At 42.8% G+C, this 22,986-nt stretch overlaps 1 protein-coding gene across 4 annotated transcripts in view; it reads right to left on the reverse strand.

Moving 5' to 3' along the window:
* Positions 1-345: 345 nt before the first annotated feature.
* The window catches only part of PLSCR1 (phospholipid scramblase 1), a 69,216-nt gene continuing 46,575 nt past the window's right edge, over positions 346-22,986 (reverse strand). For all 4 annotated transcript variants that reach the window (XM_038743408.1, XM_038743393.1, XM_038743401.1 and 1 more), the window contains 8 exons: positions 20,256-20,283; positions 15,789-15,869; positions 13,972-14,156; positions 10,801-10,843; positions 9,655-9,875; positions 8,061-8,222; positions 5,608-5,769; positions 346-836 (listed from right to left, as the gene is read on the reverse strand). In XM_038743408.1, coding sequence (XP_038599336.1) covers positions 798-836; positions 5,608-5,769; positions 8,061-8,222; positions 9,655-9,875; positions 10,801-10,843; positions 13,972-14,156; positions 15,789-15,869; positions 20,256-20,268 — 906 coding nt within the window. In that variant the 5' untranslated portion in view covers positions 20,269-20,283 and the 3' untranslated portion in view covers positions 346-797. The remainder of the gene's footprint in view (positions 837-5,607; positions 5,770-8,060; positions 8,223-9,654; positions 9,876-10,800; positions 10,844-13,971; positions 14,157-15,788; positions 15,870-20,255; positions 20,284-22,986) is intronic.

The raw sequence follows: 22,986 nt of genomic DNA on the forward strand, positions 1-22,986 counted from the left end.
TACACTGCTTCTCATCTTCTGTTTGTCATTAAAGAAGCTCTGTGATCCTTACAGGCTACTACAGCACCACTGAGGTGTGTATGGAACCATCCTGATCTCACATAAGAGGGCTGCCTAAAAGGAGGGAAAGACCAGTTCAATAAACTCCTGAACAAACCTCTCACCATCGAGGAGGAGAACGAGTCTCTGAAGTACAGAAAACTTATTTCCAACTTTCGAAAGAGTACCTTTGAAAAGTAAATCATCACAGTCGCTCAGATAGACCACAAGATCTAGAGATTTTGTGACTTATTACTGGATTTTTGTTGTTGAATTACAGCTATAAAATCACAGTTCAATCACTGGTGCTGCTCTGTTCATTTATTTCTTTTGATACATTTATAAATTATGTGCAGTAATTAAAACTCACAAAACGTATTTTAATTATAAATTGACATTACAAAGTACAATTTTTACATTACAAAATAGCTCAAAAACCAAAGATAAAAATGTTTCTTCATAGAGAAAGATAAATATCTATGGGACTTCCAATCTTGAGCCAGAAACTGTATTTCTGAGTAGGTGTGGTGGAATCAACAGTCATTTAAACTTTAATGTGCACTTGCAGTTATCTCCTTGCAGAAAATGAAGCCTTGTACGATCAAATAACATTTTAAAAATAGATATGAATAAAAAAGGGGGAAACCCAGAATGTCTTCACAGTTTGGAGACGGGCTGTGAAATTCTATTATTCTCCTATTCTTTTCATGATAATGGCTGGAAGACTATTCCAGTGGTCCATGGACTTGGTCTGCAGGTTAGGATTGATTTCCAGCGTTTTCAAAATACATGAAGTCCTAGGGGAAATCAAATGTTCAGGCAATTAGATCTTTTGACCCCAGACCCTCCAGCCACCAGATCAATCATTCAACCAATCAACCAAGGGTGTATATTGAACATTGGCTCCAGCACTCAGTGTACTCAGATTATCTACTGAGTTGGGGTCTCTGTCCCTCATCATGGGGACTGGGTTTGTTAGGATTGTGGATCCCATATGGCCACTAAGGTACTGGACAATTTTCTAATGGTATTTATAAAGCATTTACTATGTGCCACGGTACTGTAGTATATATAAGATAATCAGGGTGGACAAAATCTAGACTGTAAGCTTGTTAGGGACAGGGAATATGTGTGTTTATTGTTGTACTGTACTCACCTAAGTGCTTAGTACAGTGCTGTCTACACAGTAAGTGCTCAGTAAATATGAATAGCACAGTAAGTGCTCAGTAAATATGAGTCCTTGTCCCACCTAGAGCTCACCATCTTAATCCCCATTTTACAGATGAGGAAACTGAGGCACAGAGGTAAATTTCTGAGTAGGTGTGGTGGGATCAATAGTCATTTAAACTATTAGACTAGGGACTGTATCTTTTGCAACTGGTATATTAGTATCCTAAACCCTTTCCTCTACTTAGGAAAATTGCAGAGCTGGGATGAGAACCCAGGTCCTCTGTCTCCCAAGCCTTTGTTCTTTCCACTCGGCCATGCTGCTTCTCTTCTCTGCCCATCCGTAATATCTCTGCACCGAACTATTGGGAAAGTTTCCTAGTCGGCTGTGAGGCTGGGGGAGCCAAACCCGCCATTCAGGTTGGAACACTGTCCCATGCCATAATAATAATAATAATGATAGCATTTATTAAGTGCTTACTATGTGCAAAGCACCGTTCTAAGCGCTGGGGAGGTTACAAGGTGATCAGGTTGTCCCACAGGGGGCTCACAGTCTTCATCCCCATTTTACAGATGAGGGAACTGAGGCCCAGAGAAGTGAAGTGACTTGCCCAAAGTCACACAGCTGGCAATTGGCAGGGCCGGGATATGAACCCCTGACCTCGGACTCCAAAGCCCGTGCTCTTTCCACTGAGCCACGCTGCTTCTCTGAGGGATCACTGAGGGATGCTGACGCTGAAGGGATGGGAACTGGGTCCAACCCATTTTGCTTGTATCCACACAGTGCTTAATACAGTGCCTGGCACATAGTTAGTACTTAACAAATACCACAGTTAGTATTATTAACTTCTGGCACTGACTGCAGATCGTTCCCGGAGCAATCCGATGTGGCCTTACTGAGAGAAACAATGACACTGATCTCCCATGGAGAAGGCCTCTTCACAGCTTGTCCTACCCACCTCATTCCGCTGCCACCCCAGGGCAGCCATTGGGTTCCTGGCTCCCGCTTTCTACTCAAGGCCCAGGTTTGTGCAGCCTCACTACCGGACCTTCCCCATCCCCAACCATGGAGGAATAATAATAATAATAATAATAATAATAATAATAATAATAATAATAATAATAATAATAATAAAAATGGTATTTAAGAAATTACTATGTTCCAAACACTGTACTAAGTGCTGGGGTATATACAACATAATCAGATTGGACACAGTTCCTGTCCCACAAAGGGCTCACAGTTTTAACTAAACACTTAGTACACTGTTCCGCACAGAGTAAGCTCTCAATAAATACTATTGAATGAATCCCCATTTTACCAATGAGGTAGTGAAAGTAGACAAGTGGAGGAGAGGAACTGGGCCTTCCGACTCCCAGGCACAAGCTCTATCCATTAGGACATGCTGCTTCAATCAGCGACATTTATTGAGCACTTATATTGTGCAAAGCACTGTACTAATCATTTGAGATAGTACAGCGGAGTTAGTAGCTGTGATCTCTGCCTTCAAGGTGTTTACAATCTAGAGGAGGAGACAAATGCTAAAATGAATGATAGGTAGTGGGAAGCCATGGGGTTCAAAGGGGGTTCAAAGGTATGGTTTTAAGTGCTTTGGGATTTGTGGGAAACTAGTATTTCCCCTTTTTCTGGGATTAAGAGAAACAGTGTGGCTCAGTGGAAAGAGCACAGGCTTGGGAGTCAGGACATGGGTTCTGATCCCAGCTCCACCACTGGTCTGCTGTGTGACCTTAGGTAAGTCACTTAACTTCTTTGTGGCTCAGTTACCTCATCTAGAAAATGGCGATTACTACAGTGAGCCCCACGTGTGATAACCTGATTCCCTTATATCTACCCCAGTCCTTAGAATAGGGGTTGGCACCCAGTAAGTGCTTAACAAATACTCTTTTTATTATTATTATTATCATTTTTATTATTTTGGTTGAAACACAATTTCTTCTTCAGAAATCCTTGAGATCAGCCAGCAAGTTGGAGTTCTTAGAGAAACCTAGGAGCTGTTTTGAGCTGAGGAGATATTTTTACAGGGCTGCTGGGAGATGAGGCATCCTCAATGCACTGTAGGAGCAGGAAGAGGGGTTGGGGAAGTAACACGGGGTTGGGGAAGTAACACTGGGCCTTTCGGGAGAAAGAGGGCGAGAATGAGGAAATGGAAAGACCTCCGACCCTCTCTCCCATGTTCTTGAGCCTCCCTTCCCTCCCCGCTCTCCACAAAGGCAGCTGGGCTTCTTACAACCCACAGTGGAGTTTGCCTCGACCAGCCCCTGAAATTCTGAAGGAGCAGTTAAACAATCTATCCCCTTGCTCTTTAGCAAGCTCGGCCAGTGGACCTCACTTCCTGTCCCAATTCCTCCTTATCATCATCATCATCATCATCAATCGTATTTATTGAGCGCTTACTATGTGCAGAGCACTGTACTAAGCGCTTGGGAAGTACAAATTGGCAACATATAGAGACAGGCCCTACCCAACAGTGGGCTCACAGTCTAAAAGGGGGAGACGGAGAACAAAACCAAACATACTAACAAAATAAAATAGAATAGATATGTACAAGTAAAATAAATAAATAAATGAATAGAGTAATAAATATGCACAAACATATATATATATATATATAAACATACATATGTACAAACAAACATATATATGTACAAACATAGATACAGGTGCTGTGGGGAAGGGAAGGAGGTAAGATGGGGGGGATGGAGAGGGGGACGAGGGGGAGAGGAAGGAAGGGGCTCAGTCTGGGAAGGCCTCCTTATGGCTCTGGGGCCTGATGTCTGGGTTCTGAGGAGCTTGCGGTCTGGCTACAGACTGGTACAGACTCTGCAGCCTCTATCTGAACTCTCACTAGCCACCACCGAAAGAAGAAACTGATTATGTTACTCTACCTCATTTCCTTCCTGCTGGTGCCAGAAGGAAATGGGTTCACATGGGAGAAGCAGTGTGGCTCGGTGGAAAGAGCATGGGCTTTGGAGTCAGAGGCCATGGGTTCAAATCCCAGCTCTGCCAATTGTCAGCTGTGTGACTTTGGACAAGTCACTTAACTTCTCTGGACCTCAGTTCCCTCATCTGTAAAATGGGGATGAAGACTCTGAGCCCCCCGTGGGACAAACTGATCACCTTGTAACCTCCGCAGTGCTTAGAACAGTGCTTTGTACAGAGTAAGTGCTTAATAAATGCCATTATTATTATTATTATTATTATTCAGGAAAGACCCAAAAAGGGTCTTTTACTTTCAAAGCTGTCACTAGCTGTCCTCAGCAAGATAGTTGGAAACGCTAAGCCCCCCAAACCTTTGTTCACCCCTTACATGGTCCCACTTTTTTTTAAAAAAATGGTGTTTGTTAAATGCTACTATGTGCAGGTTCTGTACTAAGTGCTGGAGTAGATACAAGCTAATCAGGTTAGCCACAGTTCCTGGGACTAGGTCACTAGGGCCCCAGTCAAGTAGATAGGCTCAAAGGAGGATGGGATTGATTAGGCTTTCTCAGAATCTTATGTAATTATCATTATTACTACTATCATTATTCATTTGTTATAATTATTCATTCATTCATTCATTCACTCGTATTTATTGAGTGCTTACTGTGTGCAGAGCACTGTACTAAGCACTTGGAAAGTACAATTCAGCATCAAATAGAGACAATCCCTGCCCACAACAGGATCACAGTCTAGAAGGGGAGAAACAGGCATCCAAACAAGTAGATAGGAAATTATTTATTAATCATTATTTATTAAGTTAAGCATTTTGTTATAATTATTATTATTTTTAGAGAAGCAGTGTAGCTTAGTGGACAGAGCACGGGCTTGGGAGTCAGAAGTCATGGGTTCTAATCCTGACTCTTCCACTTGTCTGCTGTGTGACTTCGGGCAAATCACTTAACTCCTCTGGGCCTCAATTACCTCATCTGTAAAACGGGGATTAAGACTTTGAGTCCCATGTGGGACAACCTCATTACCTTGTATCCCCCGCCCCCAGCACTTAGAACAGTGTTTGGTACATATTAAGTGCTTAACAAATGCCATCATCATCATTATTATTGTTACGCATGTGTTATAATTATTAATATTAACTTGAGCATTTGTTCTAATCATTATTAAGTTAATCATCTAAGTGCTTCCTATGTGTCAAGCACAGTTCTAAGTGGTAGGATAGATATGAGTTTATCAGGTTGTACATAGTCCCAAGTTTACCCTGGGATAAGCCAGGAACAGCATGGGCCCTAGGTCTAGATTCCTCCTCTTTCTCCAGGGGCTAACTCCCACCAGGAAAGCAGCCTCGGGGGGATATTTAAAAGGAATAAGTCACTGATGTTATATTTCAGGTGTTAAAACAAGAAATTCACAAAGCCATGTTCGATGAAGGTCAAAAGTTGAAGACTTACAATGAGGAAACAGGCTCCCAGCATCACAGCTTTCATTTTCACATCCAGATCTAATGGGAACTGGATCCCAAAGTTATCGGAGTCTGTAAATGCTTCTCTCACCAAGCCGCTCCACTGCTTGGAAATCTTTCCCACCACAGATTGCTCATCCAGGCCCTTCACCTGGAAAGGAACCAAACACAAGTTTGTAAGAGGCTTCAAAGCAGATGAAAAATGATTTTCCATAAAGCAGGAATTACCCCAACAGGAAAACTACTATTGTGCTGAACCCCCTCCCCATTCCCCCAACCTTACCTCTTTCCCCTCCCCACAGCAGCTGTATATGTGTATATATGTTTGTACATATTTATTACTCTATTTATTTTATTTGTACATATTTATTCTATTTATTTTACTTTGTTAATATGTTTTGTTTTGTTGTCTGTCTCCCCCTTCTAGACTGTGAGCCTGCTGTTGGGTAGGGACCATCTCTATATGTTGTCAACTTGTACTTCCCAAGTGCTTAGTACAGTGCTCTACATACAGTAAGTGGTCAATAAATACGATTGAATGAATGATTCTGTGTTGATAGAAACAAGAATAGGAAAACACATTTTTTCTCAATTATCCTCCAAAGTAAAATTATAGCTTGTTACCTATCATTATTATTATTACTATTGCATTGATTAAACGTGTACTATATGTCAAGTATTTTTTATAGTATTTTCATGTGCTTACTATGTGCCAGGCACTGTAATAATAATAATTATAATGGTATTTGTTAAGTGCTTACTATGTGCGAGGCACTACACTAAGTGCTGGGGTAGATAGAAGCAAATCGGGTTGGACACAGTACCTGTTCCATGTAAGGCTCACGGTCTCAATTCGCATTTTACGGATGAGGTAACTGAGGCACATAAAAATACAGTGACTTGCCCAAGGTCACACAGCAGACAAATGGTGGAGCTGGGATCAGAACCCATGACCTTCTGACTCCTAGCCCCGTAAGCACTGGGGTAGACACAAGTTAATCAAGTTGGACACAGTCCCTTTCCCTCTTGGGAATCACAATCTAAGTAGGAGAGAGTAAGATCTGTTCCCTATTCTATAGATGAGGTAACTGAGGCACAGAGAAGTGAAGTGACTTGCCCAAGGTCATGCAGCAGGTAAATTGCAGAGCTGGGCTTAGAACCCAGTTCCTCTGACACCAGGCCCTTTTTTTTTTTCAATTAGCCCCAGTCTCTAGACTGTAATCCCAATGTGGGAAGGGAATGTATTATATTCTGTAATATTCTACTCTGCCAAGCAGTTAGTATAATGCTCTGCACATAGTAAGCACTCAATAAATACAATTGATTGGTTGGATGCTTCTCTAGCAGAAGGTGACTTTTCTCAAACCACTCTTTTCCAGAGGCAACTCTAGAACAATCGGGTTCTAGGATCGTGGTGATGAAGACCAGCACTAAAGAGAGAAAGCAAGAATTTTATTTCTTGTCCGACACCTTCCCTGGGTTCTTCATTTCCCGTTTCTTTTGGTGGTTCTGCTATGCCTTGTCAGAGTACAAGCTCTTTGAGGGCAGAGACTCTGTCTTGCAGGGGTGCTTCCCCTAAAAGACCTAAGCCTTGTGGCAGAGGAGACTGGGTTGGGGCAATCAATCAATCGTATTTATTGAGCACTTCCTGAGTACACGGCAGTGTACTAAGCATTTGGGAGAGTACAATACAACACAGTTGGTAGACACTTTCCCTGCCCACAACCAGCTTACAGTCTAGAGGGCACGGGGGAGTGCCCAGTTTTGTAACTCAAATCTTCAGAGAGGGAACCTGGACTGTCCAGCCCCAACCTGGTTTGGCTAGCTTGACTGTGAGACAGGAGGAGGAATCTCCTGCAACACAATAGCAACTTCTCAGCTATCAGATGGCAGAATGGATGAAGGAAGGAAGTAATGAGTATCTCAATAAGGGATGGATGTATTCTAAAGGATTAAGACTTTGCAGATTTGTTTAAATTTAGTCTGTAAATGTACTGAAATACAACATAACAAACCTCACTTTGCTCAATTCGATTGCATTCAGATCAACAAGTGACCTCCGGTGAGACAGATCTGTGATCAAAATTCAGTTTGCTAAGGTGAAAAGATCTTTGGGAAGAGTCTGACCCTAGGACATATCCAGTTCATTTGGAGGGGTGGTAAGGTTAAACCTAAAAACTATCTGCTGTGGATGCTAACCTAAGCCCCTTCTCTTCGTTAACAACTCTCTGCCGTGGTAATCAGAAATCACATAACTGTTAAACGTTTGTTTTCCAAGGAGCCTGACTGACTTTTCCTATATTATCAAAATAAGTCTAGCTATTCCATTAGACTATAAATGTTCAATTTTGATTTCTTTCTGGAAACCTGGCAAGTAGTCCTATGGGGTTGTTCTTGAATTGAGATGGAAATCCTGGAAGAAAAGCAACACAACTTGCTTACCTGAAAGTCAACATCAGAGCAACAGCTACAGACCACACAGGGGCCAGTGATTTTCAGTACATCTTGTCTGTGCTCATTCTGAATGGTAAATTTGGGCAGACACAGATGCCAGTTCTGGACGACGAATCCAATCGTAACCCCTGGAGGAGACTGAACTTCAAGCTTCAGGAAGAAAGCAGAAATAAAAGCTGAGTTGTTGAGAAAGAATTGTGACATACACTTTCAGATAATTCTTAGCTACAGACAAATCATTTGGGAAGATAAATCAATTGAAGTTGTGGAAAAGATTGACATTCTGGAATTTTAGGGAAGCAGCATGGAAAGAGCACATTCCAGGGAGTCATTTGACCTGGGTTCTAATCCCAGGTCTGCCACTTGTCTGCTGCATGTAACCTCGGGTAAATCACTTAGCTTCTCTGTGCCTCAATTACCTCATCGGCAAAATGGTGGCTGAGAGTGTGAGCCCCATGTGGGACATGGACTGAGTTCAATCTGATTTCCCTGAATCCATCCCAACACTTAGAACAGGGCTTGACACGTAATAAGCGCTTAAAAAGCCATTGAAAAAAATCCCCTTTAGAAACATTCATGGGTCCCTAAAAATCCCTCTAGACTCTATGATCTTCTTATAGATCGGATGCTCCTCCTCTGGAGTGGAAGCTCCCAGTGAGGAAGAAATGTGTCTACCAACTCTGTTCCATTACACAGTTCCAACTTTTACTTCCCAAGCGCTTAGTACAGTGCTCTGCACACAGTAAGTGCTCAATAAATATGATTGAATGAATGAATGAAAGTGCTTAGTACAGTGATCCACACACAGTAAGAGCTCAAATACCATTGAGGGCTCAAATCAATCACCATTGATTGATTGATTGGTCTAACAGAAAAATGTTGGATCTGAGAGCCAGGAGTGCTAGATGCCCAGCTCCAACTGAGCTGCTGTGTGACCTCAGGCCAATCACTTACACTATTCGTGTCTCAGATTCCTCCTCTGTCAAATGGGAATAAACCACACAGTTTTGAGGAGAAAGTAAGATCAATAAAAGCCCTTTGGAAAGATGGAAAGCAGCATGGCATAACGGATAAATCACAGGCCTGAGAGTCAGAAGGTCATGGGTTTTAATCCCAGCTCTGCCATGTGTCTACTTTGTGATCTTGGGCAAGTTCCTTCACTTCTCTGGGCCTCAGTTCCCTCATCTGTAAAATGGGGATTGAGACTGTGAGCCCCATGTAGGACAGGGACTTTGTCCAACTTCATTTGCTCATATCCACCCAGCACTTAGTACAATGTCTGGCACGCAGAAAGCACTTAGCAAATATTATTATTATTATTATTATTATTATTATTATTATTAGGGTGCCATCCAATTTCTGTTACTATGTGTTGAATCAGCTAAAATGTTTTCAAAGGGTATTTTTTGTTTTGTTGTTATTTTAGAACAGTCATCTCCCCTTCAGGCTTCTCAGATTTGTGCGAACAAAACAGAATTGTATGGAATCTCCAAAAGCTCCAACTAATAGAGCAAGAGCTCTGAAAGAGCAAGGTACCTGTGTGGGGCCTAACATAGGTCCCATAAAACAGACCCTTACTAACCTCTTGCAAGCAGCAAGGAAACCAGCAGGAGGAACATCTCAAAGGTCTCTGCAAGGAGATTACTTCTCTCCCCAAATTATCGAGGATCTTCAGGACAAATGGTCTTGCGGCTCCACAACAGTTCCGCGTACAGCAGTCATTTTCCTCCACCGCGAAGTAAACTCTCTGCCCCAGACTATTCTTAATTTCATATTTGTTGTTGGTTTCAAAACCTATCAAAACTAATGAGACAAAACACAGCACAGTTAGAAGAGGGGAAAAAGGAAATATTAGGCAGTGTACTGTAGAAAAAGCAAGCTAAAAGATTTACAATCTTCTTTCACAAAGACACTGTAGGTCTAAGCAGGGTTTTATACATCTTGGGAACGTGACAACCCTTCTATCTTGGTTGGAACTACCTAATGAAAATTAGTAATAGCACTTCATCCGACAAAAGAGAAGGAATATAGAGGATCACTAATCCAGGATTGGATACCCTTAAAAACCAAAAAAAGGATCAGATCCTCACTTAAAAACTAGAGATAAAACAAAATGAATAATTAAGAAAACAAACTCTGGCCTTGGCAAGAAATTAAAATATGAGCTTACAATTACCTAAATCCCCCTCTTCCATACTATCCCCCCAGTTAAGTGTGGGGGAAGGAGAGAAGTCAGGTATCTAAACCAGCATAAATTCATTACTGGCAAATTTATCAGAGATAATGAGAGCTCTCTGATGTACTTAACCATGAGTTCAATTTGTATTTTATTTCTATAGTTCCATTTTGGAAACCTGCTGCCTGAAGCTTACCCACATCATGAGCCTTAACCACAGAAAGGAGTAGAAGCTGAAAGGAGTAGCTAGACATCAAGAATCGGAGTGGTACTTTACTAACCTTCATTGCCAAGCAGGGTACAGCACTTGGGGCATAATATAGGAGGAAGATGGTACAGTCATTCATTCAGTCATATTTATTGAGCGCTTACTGTGTGCAGAGTACTGTATTAAGCGCTTGGGAAAATACAACACACCAATAAACAGTGAAATTCCCTGCCCACAGTGAGGTTACAGTCTGGAGGTAGACAGGAAACATGTCTCAAGTGCTTACTACAGTGCTCTGCGCACAGTAAGTATTCAGTAAATACAAACGATTGAGTACATCATACCTTCCAGAAGTTCAATTTGCTGGTGAATCAACACCTGATCTACCTAGGATGGTGGAAAAACAACATGAGGTGAGCTGAATTACAACCTGCCAGAATTAAGAAAGAAAAGCATTGAGATAAATTCTCACAAATGATTTCCATCATTCCCAAACCAGATCATTCTTCTATGAAAACACCAGCCTCTATGCTGCACCAGGCTAAACCCATTAAAACAATTCCAGAGAATTATTTATTCATATTAATGCCTGTATCCCCCTCTATATTGTAAACTCTCTGTGGTCAGGCAATGTGTACATATCTACCAACTCCGTTGTAGTCTCTCAAGTGCTTAGAACAGTGCTCTGCACATAGTAAGTGCTCAATAAGTACCATTGATGATGATGATCATTGGGAAGCAGCAGCGTAGCTCAGTGGAAAGAACATGGGTTTGGGAGTCAGAGGTCATGGGTTCTAATCCCGGCTCCACCACTTGTCAGCTGTGTGACCTTGGGCAAGTCACTTAACTTCTCTGAGCCTCAGTTCCCTCATCTGTAAAATGGGGATGAAGACTGTGAGCCCCACGTGGGACAACCTGATCACCTTGCATCCCCCCAGTGCTTAGAACAGTGCTTTGCACATAGTAAGTGCTTAACAAATGCCATCATTATTATTATTATTATGATAAATGATCAGGATCAGTCAGCCCCCCTCACCCACCGCTAGAGTGGAGGGAAGCTCAGGATGATGATGGGATTCTGCTGTTTATCGTACGGTGTTATTGGAAGCCAGTCCATTGTAGAGAAAATGCTGGCAACTTTCAAGTCAGGGTTTGTTTTTTTTTATGGCATGCGTCAAGCCTTTACTATGTGCCAGTTGTTGGGTAGGTATTGTCTCTATCTGTTGCCAAATTGTACTTTCCAAGCACTTAGAATGGTGTTCTGCACATAAGCCCTCAATAAATACCATTGAATGAATGTTGAAATCTGAGCATTACTATTTGTCTGTGCACTGACAGCAGGCAGGCTCTGCTTCTTGCTAGTGCCATCTCAGATTATAAATCATTAAATCATCGAAGTGGCTTCCTCTGATAATCCTTTTCCACCCAATTGGAAATAATCCATAACCCAAAAGATAAATTCAGCTTGGTTTAGTAGATGGAGCACGGGCCTGGGAGTAAGAAGGACTTGAGTTCTAATCCCAGTTTTGCCATATGGGTAGGGGCTGTCTCTACACGTTGCTGACGTACTTCCCAAATGTCTAGTACAGTGTTCTGCACAAGGTAAGCGCTCAATAAGAGCCCACTGTTGGGTAGGGACTGTCTCTATATGTTGCCAACTTGTACTTCCCAAGTGCTTAGTACAGTGCTCTGCACACAGTAAGCGCTCAATAAATGCGATTGATGATGATGATGATAAATATGATTGAATGAGTGAATGAATGAATGCTGTGTGACCTGGGGCAAGTCACTTCACTTCTCTGTGCTTCAGTTAGCTCATCGGTAAAATGGGGATAAGAGTGTGAGCCCTATTTGGGTAGGGACCATCTCTATATGTTGCCGACTTGTACTTCCCAAGTGCTTAGTACAGTGCTCTGCATTCATTCAATCGTATTTATTGAGCGCTTACTGTGTGCAGAGCACTGTACTAAGCACTTGGGAAGTACAAGTTGGTAACATATAGAGACGGTCCCTACCCAACAGTGGGCTCACAGTCTAGAAGCACACAGTAAGCGCTCAATAAATACGACTGAATGAATTTGGGGCAGAGACTGTGTCCAACCTGATAAACTTGTATGTACCCCAGTGCTTAGAATAGTGCTTGGCACATAGAAAGCACTTAACAAGTACCATAATAATGAATAATTATAATAATAATTAATGGAGGTAATTTTTGCTCTTCCATCTACGCTTTTATTCATTCTGTAAATATTCCTGGAGCAAGTCTGATGTCCTCCTCAGGGGACACCTATGTAATCTTCTTCATTATTTGGATGAGGAAACAGTGGCTGAAATAATAATAGCCCCCGGAAAGCCTAGTTTCAGAAGAGTCAGTCCTGAAACTAAGCAGTTCAGGTGCTCCTAACAAAATCATCTTCAGGTTAGGGTCACTGCTTGTCAAAATTATATTTGTACTATGTTCTTTTATATTCCTATTCTTCCTCGTATTCACACTATTTTAAAATCTTTTCATGTGTGTGTTTATGTGTGTGTGTGTGTGATTTCACTCTATCATATTATATGCCCCTTTAGAACATGTGTCTTGTTTTGGTAGTACCATGCTTAGCACTTAATAGAAACTCAATACCTACCCCTGGTTTCAGTCAGTCAATTGTATTGAGTGCAAATGTCAGCAGAGCATTGTACTAAGTGCTTGGGAGAGTACAATATAACAATGTAACAGATACACACCCCAGCTTTAATTCTAGAGCGGGAGACAGACATTAATTGATTGACTGATTGATTCTAAATTGAGCCCAATTGCTCACTTCTCAGTCACATAAGACACTCAATTACCTAGACTATGTGCAGAGGTGAGGAGAGCTACTTATCAGCAAAGTGGGTTACACTGGTCCACTCGCAGAAGATTTTCTTTATATGGATTCAGGCCATCAATCAATCAATGGTCTTAAAAGAGATATTTTGGTTCAAAGGCATTGCCACACTGGCCCATTTGAGGACCCAACAAAAGAGAGAACCAATTGGTCACTGCAACAGAATTCTCTCAACACAAAGGAGCAGTACGGCCTAGTGGAAAGAATCCAGGTTTGAGAGGCAGAGAACCTGGATTCTAATCCCAGCTCTGTCAATTGCTTGCTGTGTGACCTTAGACAAATCACTTAAGGGCTCTGTGCCTCAGTTTCCCTGTTCTCCCTCCTAATTATACTGTGAGCCTCACATGTGACAGGGACTGTGTCCAACTTAATTAGCTTGTATCTACCTGAGCTTAGACCAGTGTTTGACGTATAGTACCTGCTTAACAAATACTATATAAACACACACACACACACACACACACACACACACACACACACACACACACACACACACACAAGTAGCAACATCCTTCTGCGTGATCTGCAGGGGACTTCAAGCTCCAACCCATAGTGTCCCACCCAGTAAGATTTTTTACCATCTGATTTCATTTCCCTTTCTAAAAGCCTTAAGGATTCAGTGGACAAGATGCTAGGAGATACCTGAGACAAATACTCCAATCCAGGAGGACAGTTTGGTGGTGGAGGCGGGGGAACCATCCACGGTGTTCCGATGGGACCCCCGGGCTGCGATTGGATGGCAAATCCAGTGGGATGCATTTGTGCGGGAATCCCGCCGGGCGCAGGAGCGGGATAGCCTCCATAAGGGACTGGATAGCCGACAGGACCTTGTTTGAGGGGGAGGAAGAGTTTGAGACAACATCAACTTGTGGAAACATATTGGTCCTGAGCAAAATGAGGACAAAGCTTCTCCAGGAAAATAGAAGGTTAAGCCTAAACTGCCCGTCCCCCTCCCCAGGATGCTGGGCTGGCTTGGGGGTGCAAGTGGGGCTGAGGGTCCAGGCTGGAAGGATGAAAGAGACAGGCCTCCAAGACTAGAACTGCCCACCAAGACCAAGGGCCTCTGGAGGTAGCTTGGGTGGTGCTCATAGGGAACCCTCATAGGAAGGGAGGAGTGGGAAGAGAGGGAAAGGGAGGAGTGGGAAGGGAGGGTAAGCTTTTCCTGCTTTTCTTCTGCTTTATCTGGGAGGTGGAGGAAGGGCGTAGGAGCCATTATTCAAAACTCCCCCTCTGTTTTTTTTCCATGGCATTTAAGTGCTTACTATGTGCCAGGCACTGTACTAAGCGCTGCGGTAGATACAAGCTCATCAGGTTGGACACAGTCCCTGTCCCACATGGGGCTGAGAGAATGAATCCCCATTTTACAGATGAGGTAACAATCACAGAGAAGTTGTGACTTTCTCGAGGTCAAACGCCAGAGAAGGGGCAGAGCCAGAATTAAAACCAAGGTCCCTCTGACTTCTAGATCTATGCTCTAGCCACTAGGCTATGATGTTTCTGGATTACAGTCACAGGACAGGACCACATCTTATAGTCTGTCTTATCTTTATTTCAATTTCCCCTCCCCATCCAGACTCTACATTCTTTGTGGTCAGGGATCGTGTCTCCCAATTCTGTTGTATTATACTCTCTCAAGGACTTATTACAGTGCTCTGCAAACAGTCAGTGCTCAATAAATACCACGGAATGAAGTGTGGAAACTGGTGTTGTGGAGGGAAGAGCTGTTGAGGATTTGGGCCTTCTGGCCCATAGATTATGGATCTATCAAATACCTGAATAATTTTAGAGAGAAAAATCATCCTCCTAGGAAGGTCTTAAATGGGTGGCCCTGAACCTGTTACACAAGAAATCCAAGTGAGGAAAGAAAAGGTCAAGGCTGGTATTTCATAAAACAATGAGGAAAGAACAGCTTTCGGGTCATAGATTATAAAACTTTTTTCCCATCAATTGTATAACGTTTCCTGTTAGTCAGATGTGGGGCCTCATTCTCATCCCTTTGTAGGATGGCCTCTAATTTTGAGCACCATGCAATTTGGGGCGGTTCATTTGGCCTTGCCCTCACTTGCCATTCCAGGCTCTAGTTCTTGGGTCCCATGAGGATGAGTCACCTTCATTTGTCTCCCTAAGGGTTTGACTTGCAGAGAGAATAACTGGCACAGGAAAACAGTCTTTCTGGTTATGAGCACATATTTGCCCTTACTGGAAGTTTCCCCTAAGGGGAAGTCAGCCACTCCAAAGGGAAACCACTTCCAGATCAACTTTTTGCATCCCCCAAAAGGTCAATGCCTTTGTGACAAGTTGAAAAAATCCTCAGAGAAGACAAGGGGCCTGCAATTAGTATGCAACAGAGGGACACAGATAAATCTCCTTCCAGCACTCACTCTTTGGGGCATGGGGGAGGAAGAGAAAGGCAGGGAGGACTCAGGAAATTGAATTTTTGCTTTGAGACACAAACTTACCTTGAAACCCTCCTGGTGCATTCTGAGGTGGATAACCAGGAGGGAAATCTTTTCTCAAGTGATCTGGACTCGTATGCCCATCTAAATAAAGCCCAAATCCAGAGGGTTATTCTTTGTTATGGATGTGTTTACAAATTAAGTACAATTGTGTTTTCTACTAAAAAAACGCACCCACAATTCTTTTCTGGATCAATCGTATTTATTGAGCGCTCACTGTGTGCAGAGCACTGTAGTAAGCGCTTGGGAAGTACAAGTTGGCAACATATAGAGACGGTCCCTACCCAACAGTGGGCTCACAATCTAGAAGGGGGAGACAGAGAACAAAACAAAACATATTAACAAAATAAAATAAATAGAATAGATATGTACAAGTAAAATAAATAGAGTAATAAATACGTACAAACATATATACATATATACAGGTGCTGTGGGGAAGGGAAGGAGGTAAGGTGGCGGGGAGAGGAAGGAGGGGACTCAGTCTGGGAAGGCCTCCTGGATGAGTCTAAACTGGTCAGGAGGAAATATTATTATCTTATTTATTATTATTATTATTATTCTAGGGTTGCAATTGCACTGTGGTCCTCTGAGATAAAAGCCAGGGATGCTAAAGAAATCTGTTAGCAGGGTGTTTTGTCTTGACTTAAGGAGTTCAGGTGAGGTGCTGCCTTTACAGATACGATGATTTTTCTGGGGGATTTCATCCTCAGCATATGTCGCCTGATAGGATCAGGACTCTGTCTGATTGGCAGTTCTTCTCCTGAGGTGCTGACACCTTCATTCTCACCCTCCCACACCAGCAGGCTTCTAGAGACTGCTGCTGATACCACCAGGCTGCATCTAGGATGGGGGAGGCTGGAGGATTCAGAGCGGCCAGAGGAGAGGAGTCCATCGGGTGCCTGAACAGACGCCGACATTCTTCAGTGAGATTTGAAGACAGAGTAAATGGCCCCTCTTGCTCTATGCCAATCCCCACTAGTATCAGCTCATCATGGAAACAGTCTCTACTGTTCCTGGGAAATAATAATAATATTCATCCACTTAATCATATTTATTAAGCACGTACAATGTGCAGTGCACTGTACTAAGTGCTTGGAAAAGTACAGTAGAGCAACAGAGACATTCCCAGCCCACAGTGAGCTCACGGTCAAGAAGAGGGGAGAGAGACATCAATATAAATAAATAATAATAGTGATATTTCTTAAGTGTTTACTATGTGCCAAGCACTGTTCTAAGCACTGGGTTACATTCAAGGTTATCAGGTTGTCCCACATTGGGATCACTGTCTTAATCCCCATTCTACAGGTGAGGGAACTGAGGCTCAGAGAAGTTAAGTGACTTCCCCAAAGTCACACAGCAGACAAGTGACAGAGCCTGGATTAGAATCAAAGTCTTTCTAACTCCCAGGCCCATGCTCTACCCACTAGGCCACGTGGCTTCTGGGCAATTCTGGGCAAAAAATGTATGTTCCTCTACAAAGTTATTTTCAGGTTTCTCAGCCCCAGAGGCACAGCCATTGCTTAGAAATATATAGTATGTATAATAGGGAAGCAGCATGGCCTAGTGGGTAAAGCTTGGGCCTGGGAGCAAGAGGAGTTGGGGTGCAGTCCCAGCTCTGCACCTTGCCTGCTTTGTGACCATGGACAAGTCATTTCTTAACTTCTCTGTGCCTCAGTTTCCTCAACTGCAAAATGAGGATTCAATATCTGTTCTGTCTCCTACTTAGACTGTGAGCCCCAAGTCGGACAGAGATTGTGTCTGGCCCAACTTGTATCTACCCCTGCCCTTAGAACAATTCCTGACAAACAGGAAGCACTTAATAACATTAAAAATAAATTCTTGATAGTCTACTCGCACAATAAACTCAGGCTGAATCTAAACAATTGGAAAATTATGATAGTTATCTATTTAATTCAGGCCCAAAATCCTACTCTAGGAGAAAGATTTTGCTGTGGTATTTTGTGGGGCGGGGCAGGCAGGGAGATTGGCTGCCTAGGTAAACCAATTTCATCAGCTTCCACTTTACATCCTTGAAGCAACAGCTTGAGAGACAAGTGTGTGAGACTTACATATAAAACCATTCAATTCAATCTTATTTATTGAGCACTGTGTGCAGAGCACTATACTAAACGCTTAGAGTACAATACAGCAAATAAAGAGAGGCAATCCCTGCCCACAGTGGGCTCACAGTCTAGAGGTGGGGGACGCAGAGATCAATACAAGTAAACAGGCATCTGTATAAATCTTCATCCAGAATTGTGGCTTTTGAGCCAGGAACTGGAACTGGAGAAGCAGCATGGTCTAGTGGGTAGAACCCGGGCCTGGGAATCAGAAGGACCTGGGTTCTAAATCTCAGCTCTGCCATTTGCCTGCTGTGAGACCTTAGGCAAGTCTATGCCTCAGTTACCTCATCTGTAAAACGAGAATTAAGACTGTAAGCCTGATGTGGGACAGGGACAGAGGGGCTGTGTCTGACCTGATTACCTTGTATCTACCTCTGTGCTTAGAGCAATGCCTGGTACATATTAAGTGCTTAACAAATACCCTTAAAAAAAAAGAGAAAACTGCAGTTGAACGGTTAATTTTGTTTTCCTCCTACCTGCCTTCTCAGTAGAGACTTCTAGCACTGCTAAGGTCTCAATATTAAGGCAATGGAAGATTGGGAACCAGGATGTAAATCCAAGGTAGAAACAGACCTGCTATGTCCCCAGAAAAAGTACCTGAACTCTTCAGTCCCAATGGCAAAGAGACTGCTGTATCTTCCAGGGAGCTGATATTCTAGAACTTCTGGAACAAAGGAATGCTAAAGAACTTATGGGGAGCTATTTCCTTCAAGATTCTGCTGAGGGAAGCACCAAAGAAAGATGTCTAATTCCTCTTGAACCCAGTAGAAGGATTGTGGCTCTCTAATAATCAGCAGAAAACAAATACTAATACAGACTGTGAGCCTAGTGTGGGAAAGGGGCTGTGTCCGATCTGATTATCTTGTATCTAATAATCGTTTCCAGTGAATATGTCTACAAACTCTCTTACATTGTACTCTCCCAAGTGCTTAGTACAGTGCTCTGCACACAGTAAGTGTTCAGTAAATAGAATTAATTGACTGAATAGTGATATTTGTTAAGCTCTTGCTATATACCAAGCACTGTACTAAGCTAAGCACTGGGGTAGATACAAGATAAGCAGGTTGGACGGAGTCCCTGTCTCACATAGGCACACAGTCTAAGTTGGAGGGAGAACAAAGTACTTCATCACCATCTTACAGATGAGGACGTTGAGGCACAGAGAAGTTAAAAGACTTGCCCAAGGTCACACAGCAGAACCAGGAAAAAAAACTCAGTTCCTCTGACTTCCAGGCACATGATCTTTCCACTAGATTACTCTGCTTTCTAATTCTTGTCACAGTGCTAGCCATAGAGAAAAAGCTTGATTAATACCATTGTTATTCATGGAGGAAATTATCATGAAAGGGTGTGGGAAGTGTTCTAGAAGGAGTGGGGTAGAAGAAAGCTGTCTAGACAATATCTACCCAGGCAAAGTGAGGTTAAGAGGGTTTTTTTTACGGTATTTATTAAGTGCTCACTATGTGCCAAGCACCGTACTTAGCTAATCAATCAATCATATTTATTGAGCGCTTACTGTGTGCAGAGCACTGTACTAAGCGCTTGGGAAGTACAAGTTGGCAACATATAGAGACAGTCCCTACCCAACAGCAGGCTCACAGTCTAGGTTGGAAACTGTCCATGTCCAACCTGGGGCTCACAGCCTTAATCCCCATTTGACAGATGAGTTAACTGAGTCACAGAGAAGTTAAGTGACTTGCCTAAGGTCACATAGCAGACAAGTGGCCGAGCTGGGGTTAGAGCTGGGGTTAAAACTCAGGTTCTTCTGACTCCCAGGCCTGGCTCTATCCAATAATCCATGCTGCTTCTTTATTTATCCTGTAATTCAAGTTCAAAATCAAACGAACCTTCTCCTTTTGAGGAAAAAGCAGAAGATAGGAAAGGAGCACAAAGACCGTCTTGAGCCTGAATCACCTCTAGTTGTCGGCTCCATGTTTACTGAGCAATTGCTTAACTATTTGCTTCATAAGGCCTGTGGAGACATAGGCTGATGAAACCTTGGTTCACCTCTGCGGGGAGAAAATTGGCATGCATTTTCTGTCCTCAAGACTGGCCAGTGGCTCAGTGCTGAAACAACCCATCTAGCTGTGGCAGGATGTGGATAGCAATAGAAGGAAGTGGTGGGCACAGATGCTTTATGTCATAAGCGCTTAGTACAGTGCTCTGCACACAGTAAGCGCTCAATAAATACGATTGAATGAATGAATCTCACCCCCGGTTGCTGCCTTCCACTCCCACGAGGGCCTCAACCCCCTCAACAGATAGTGAATGCGCAGACCCTCACATCCGCCCCAACCAGATGTTACAATGGAAATTGAGCTATGGGGAAACGATGGTCAGTACTTACAGTTCACATCCATGGATTATAACTGGTTCTGAAAAACAAAACATTGACAGTTAATTATCTGTAAACTTTATTTCTGTATCAGTACAGGTAATAATAATGATGATGGCATTTATTAAGCGCTTACTATATGCAAAGCACTGTTCTAAGCACTGGGGAGCTTACAAGGTGATCAGGTTGTCCCACGGGGGGCTCACAGTCTTAATCCCCATTTTACAGATGAGGTAACTGAGGCACAGAGAAGTTAAGTGACTTGGCCAAAGTCACACAGCTGAAATTGGCAGAGCCGGGATTTGAACCCATGACCTCTGACTCCAAAGCCCGTGCTCTTTCCACTGAGCCACGCTGCTTCTCTAAACAGGTCTACTGGAGTAACTCTCAAACACAAGCACAAGAAACCTAGCAAGGGGAAAATCATAAGAGGAGAATGCTGCTACATCCTTACCTGCTCTTGCAATTGTATTTACTGAGTGCTTACTGACTAGGCCCCCACTTTCTCCCTTTTCTCTTCTCTCATTCCCTTCTGCATCATGCTGACTTGTTCCCTTTGTTATTCCTGCTTTCCAGCCCCACAGAAATTATGACCATATCTGAAAGCAGTAGGCATTCAATAAATAACATGATCACGATGATGAATTATAGTGAGAGGAGAGCAAGGTTACTTAGGTAAGCTTGGAATCACTTCAGTCCTGTACACAGTACTGCACACAGTAAGTGCTCAATAAATATGATTGAATGAATGAATGCATGGCTTGCTACTATTGCTAGAAAACTTGAATTTGATTACAATTTACAAAACAGAATGCTATCATTGTTTCCCTGTTGATGATAACAGTGAGATTCAAATATCACTCTCCCCTTTTCCTGTGAAGTATGACTGGGCCACTTGTCAGCTGTGTGACTTTGGGCAAGTCACATAACTTCTCTGTGCCTCAGTTACCTCTGTACAATGTACATTTACATTTACATCATCATCATCAATCGTATTTACTGAGCGCTTACTGTGTGCAGAGCACTGTACTAAGCGCTTGGGAAGTACAAATTGGCAACATATAGAGACAGTCCCTATTTTACATCTTTAAAATGGTGATTAAGACTGTGAGTACCACGTGGGACAACCTGATCACCTTGTACCCCCCGCCCCAGTGATTTGCACATAGTAAGCACTTAATAAATGCCATCATTATTACTTTTTTTTCTGAACAAGGTGATCCTGATGTCAGGGAGGTCAAGTGTCAGGGTAGCTAACTGCATTGGCAGATGGTGCTCTCCATGACAGGAGAAAGTTTTATTCAAAATTATGCTGTGGTCTACAGAAAGCTGAACATGGTTTTTCTAAATTGGTTGGGAAAGTTAGGAAGGTTTCGTCTTTTCTTTGATAAAATAATTTCAACAGTTGGTGGCTTAAAAGCACCTTTGGAGTATTCTGTCGAAGTGAGACAAAAGTGTTAACATCACACATAGACCCAGCAAGTCATGTGGCAATGGTTGTTTCCCGTTTTTAGCAATAGTTCAGAAAGTGCCTAGTGTGAATGGATTAAAATAATCCCCATCTTTCAATGCAAAACTAACTTTGCGTTCTGCTAGTTTAATCAGAACTTCTTTTTAAGAAGCAAAATTCCAGAGAAGAGCCAGAGAAATCCATATGATTAAGGTAAATTTTGGACCAGCTTTGAAAGCTGCTTAGTCAATGGGTCTAAAAGAAAAGGGGGAACAGACTCTTGGGAAGGGAAATCTAATAGAAAATAATCACCAAGAATAGTCTCTTCAAGATAAGACCCAAACACAGAGCCAAGAAGAACCCTATAAACAAAGTGGCTTAACCCCATTTGCCAAGCCCTTTAACAGCCTGCCATTTCATCCAATGAAGAGAGATAGTCACTCAGTCAATCATACTTGTCTTATGCGACCGAGTCGTCTCCGATCCATAGCGATGCCATGGACACATCTCTCCCAGAACATCCCACCTCCCTCTGCAATCCTTCTGGCAATGTATCCATAGAGCTTTCTTGGTAAAAATATGGAAGTGGTTTACCATTGTCCCCTTCCATGCAGTAAATTTTTAGTCTCCACCCTCGACTCTCTCCAATGCTGTTGCTACCCAGCATGGGTGAGTTTTGACTTGTAGCAGATTGCCTTCCACTCGTTAGCCACTGCCCAAGCTAGGAATGGAAATGCCTTTGCTTGACTCTTACTCCCATAGTTGAGACTGGTAGGGAAGTGGAAACTCTGCATGTGTGACCCTGAGAGGGGCAATCATATTTACTGAACACCTATGTGTGCAGAGTGCTGCACTAAATGCTTGGGAGACTATAATACAACAATAAACACACACATTCCTTTCCCACAAGGTCATCTAGAGGGGGAGATAGGCATTAATATAAATAAATTACAGGTAAGTAACTAAGTGCTGTGGGGCTGGGAGGGGGGATGGTTAAAGGGAGCAAGTCAGAAGGAGGCAGAAGGGAGTGAGAAAAGAGGAAAGGTGAGCTTAGTCAGGGAAGGTCTCTTGGAGGAAATCTGCCTTCAAAAAGACTTTGAATGGAGGAAGAGTAATTGTCTTTCAGATTTGAGGAGGGGTCTGGGTCCCATCCTGAGCTCAGGGCAGCCCACCCCACTTCACATTTAATTTTTTATTATCCTCCTATCAATCCAGAGAGAGGACTATCTTACCCAATCCCTGGCTATGAGCAATGCTAGCTAAGGACATCTTATTGTGATTGGAAGAAAATGG

This window comes from Tachyglossus aculeatus, chromosome 1, assembly GCF_015852505.1.
Source record: "Tachyglossus aculeatus isolate mTacAcu1 chromosome 1, mTacAcu1.pri, whole genome shotgun sequence".
Taxonomy (NCBI): Eukaryota; Metazoa; Chordata; class Mammalia; order Monotremata; family Tachyglossidae; genus Tachyglossus; species Tachyglossus aculeatus.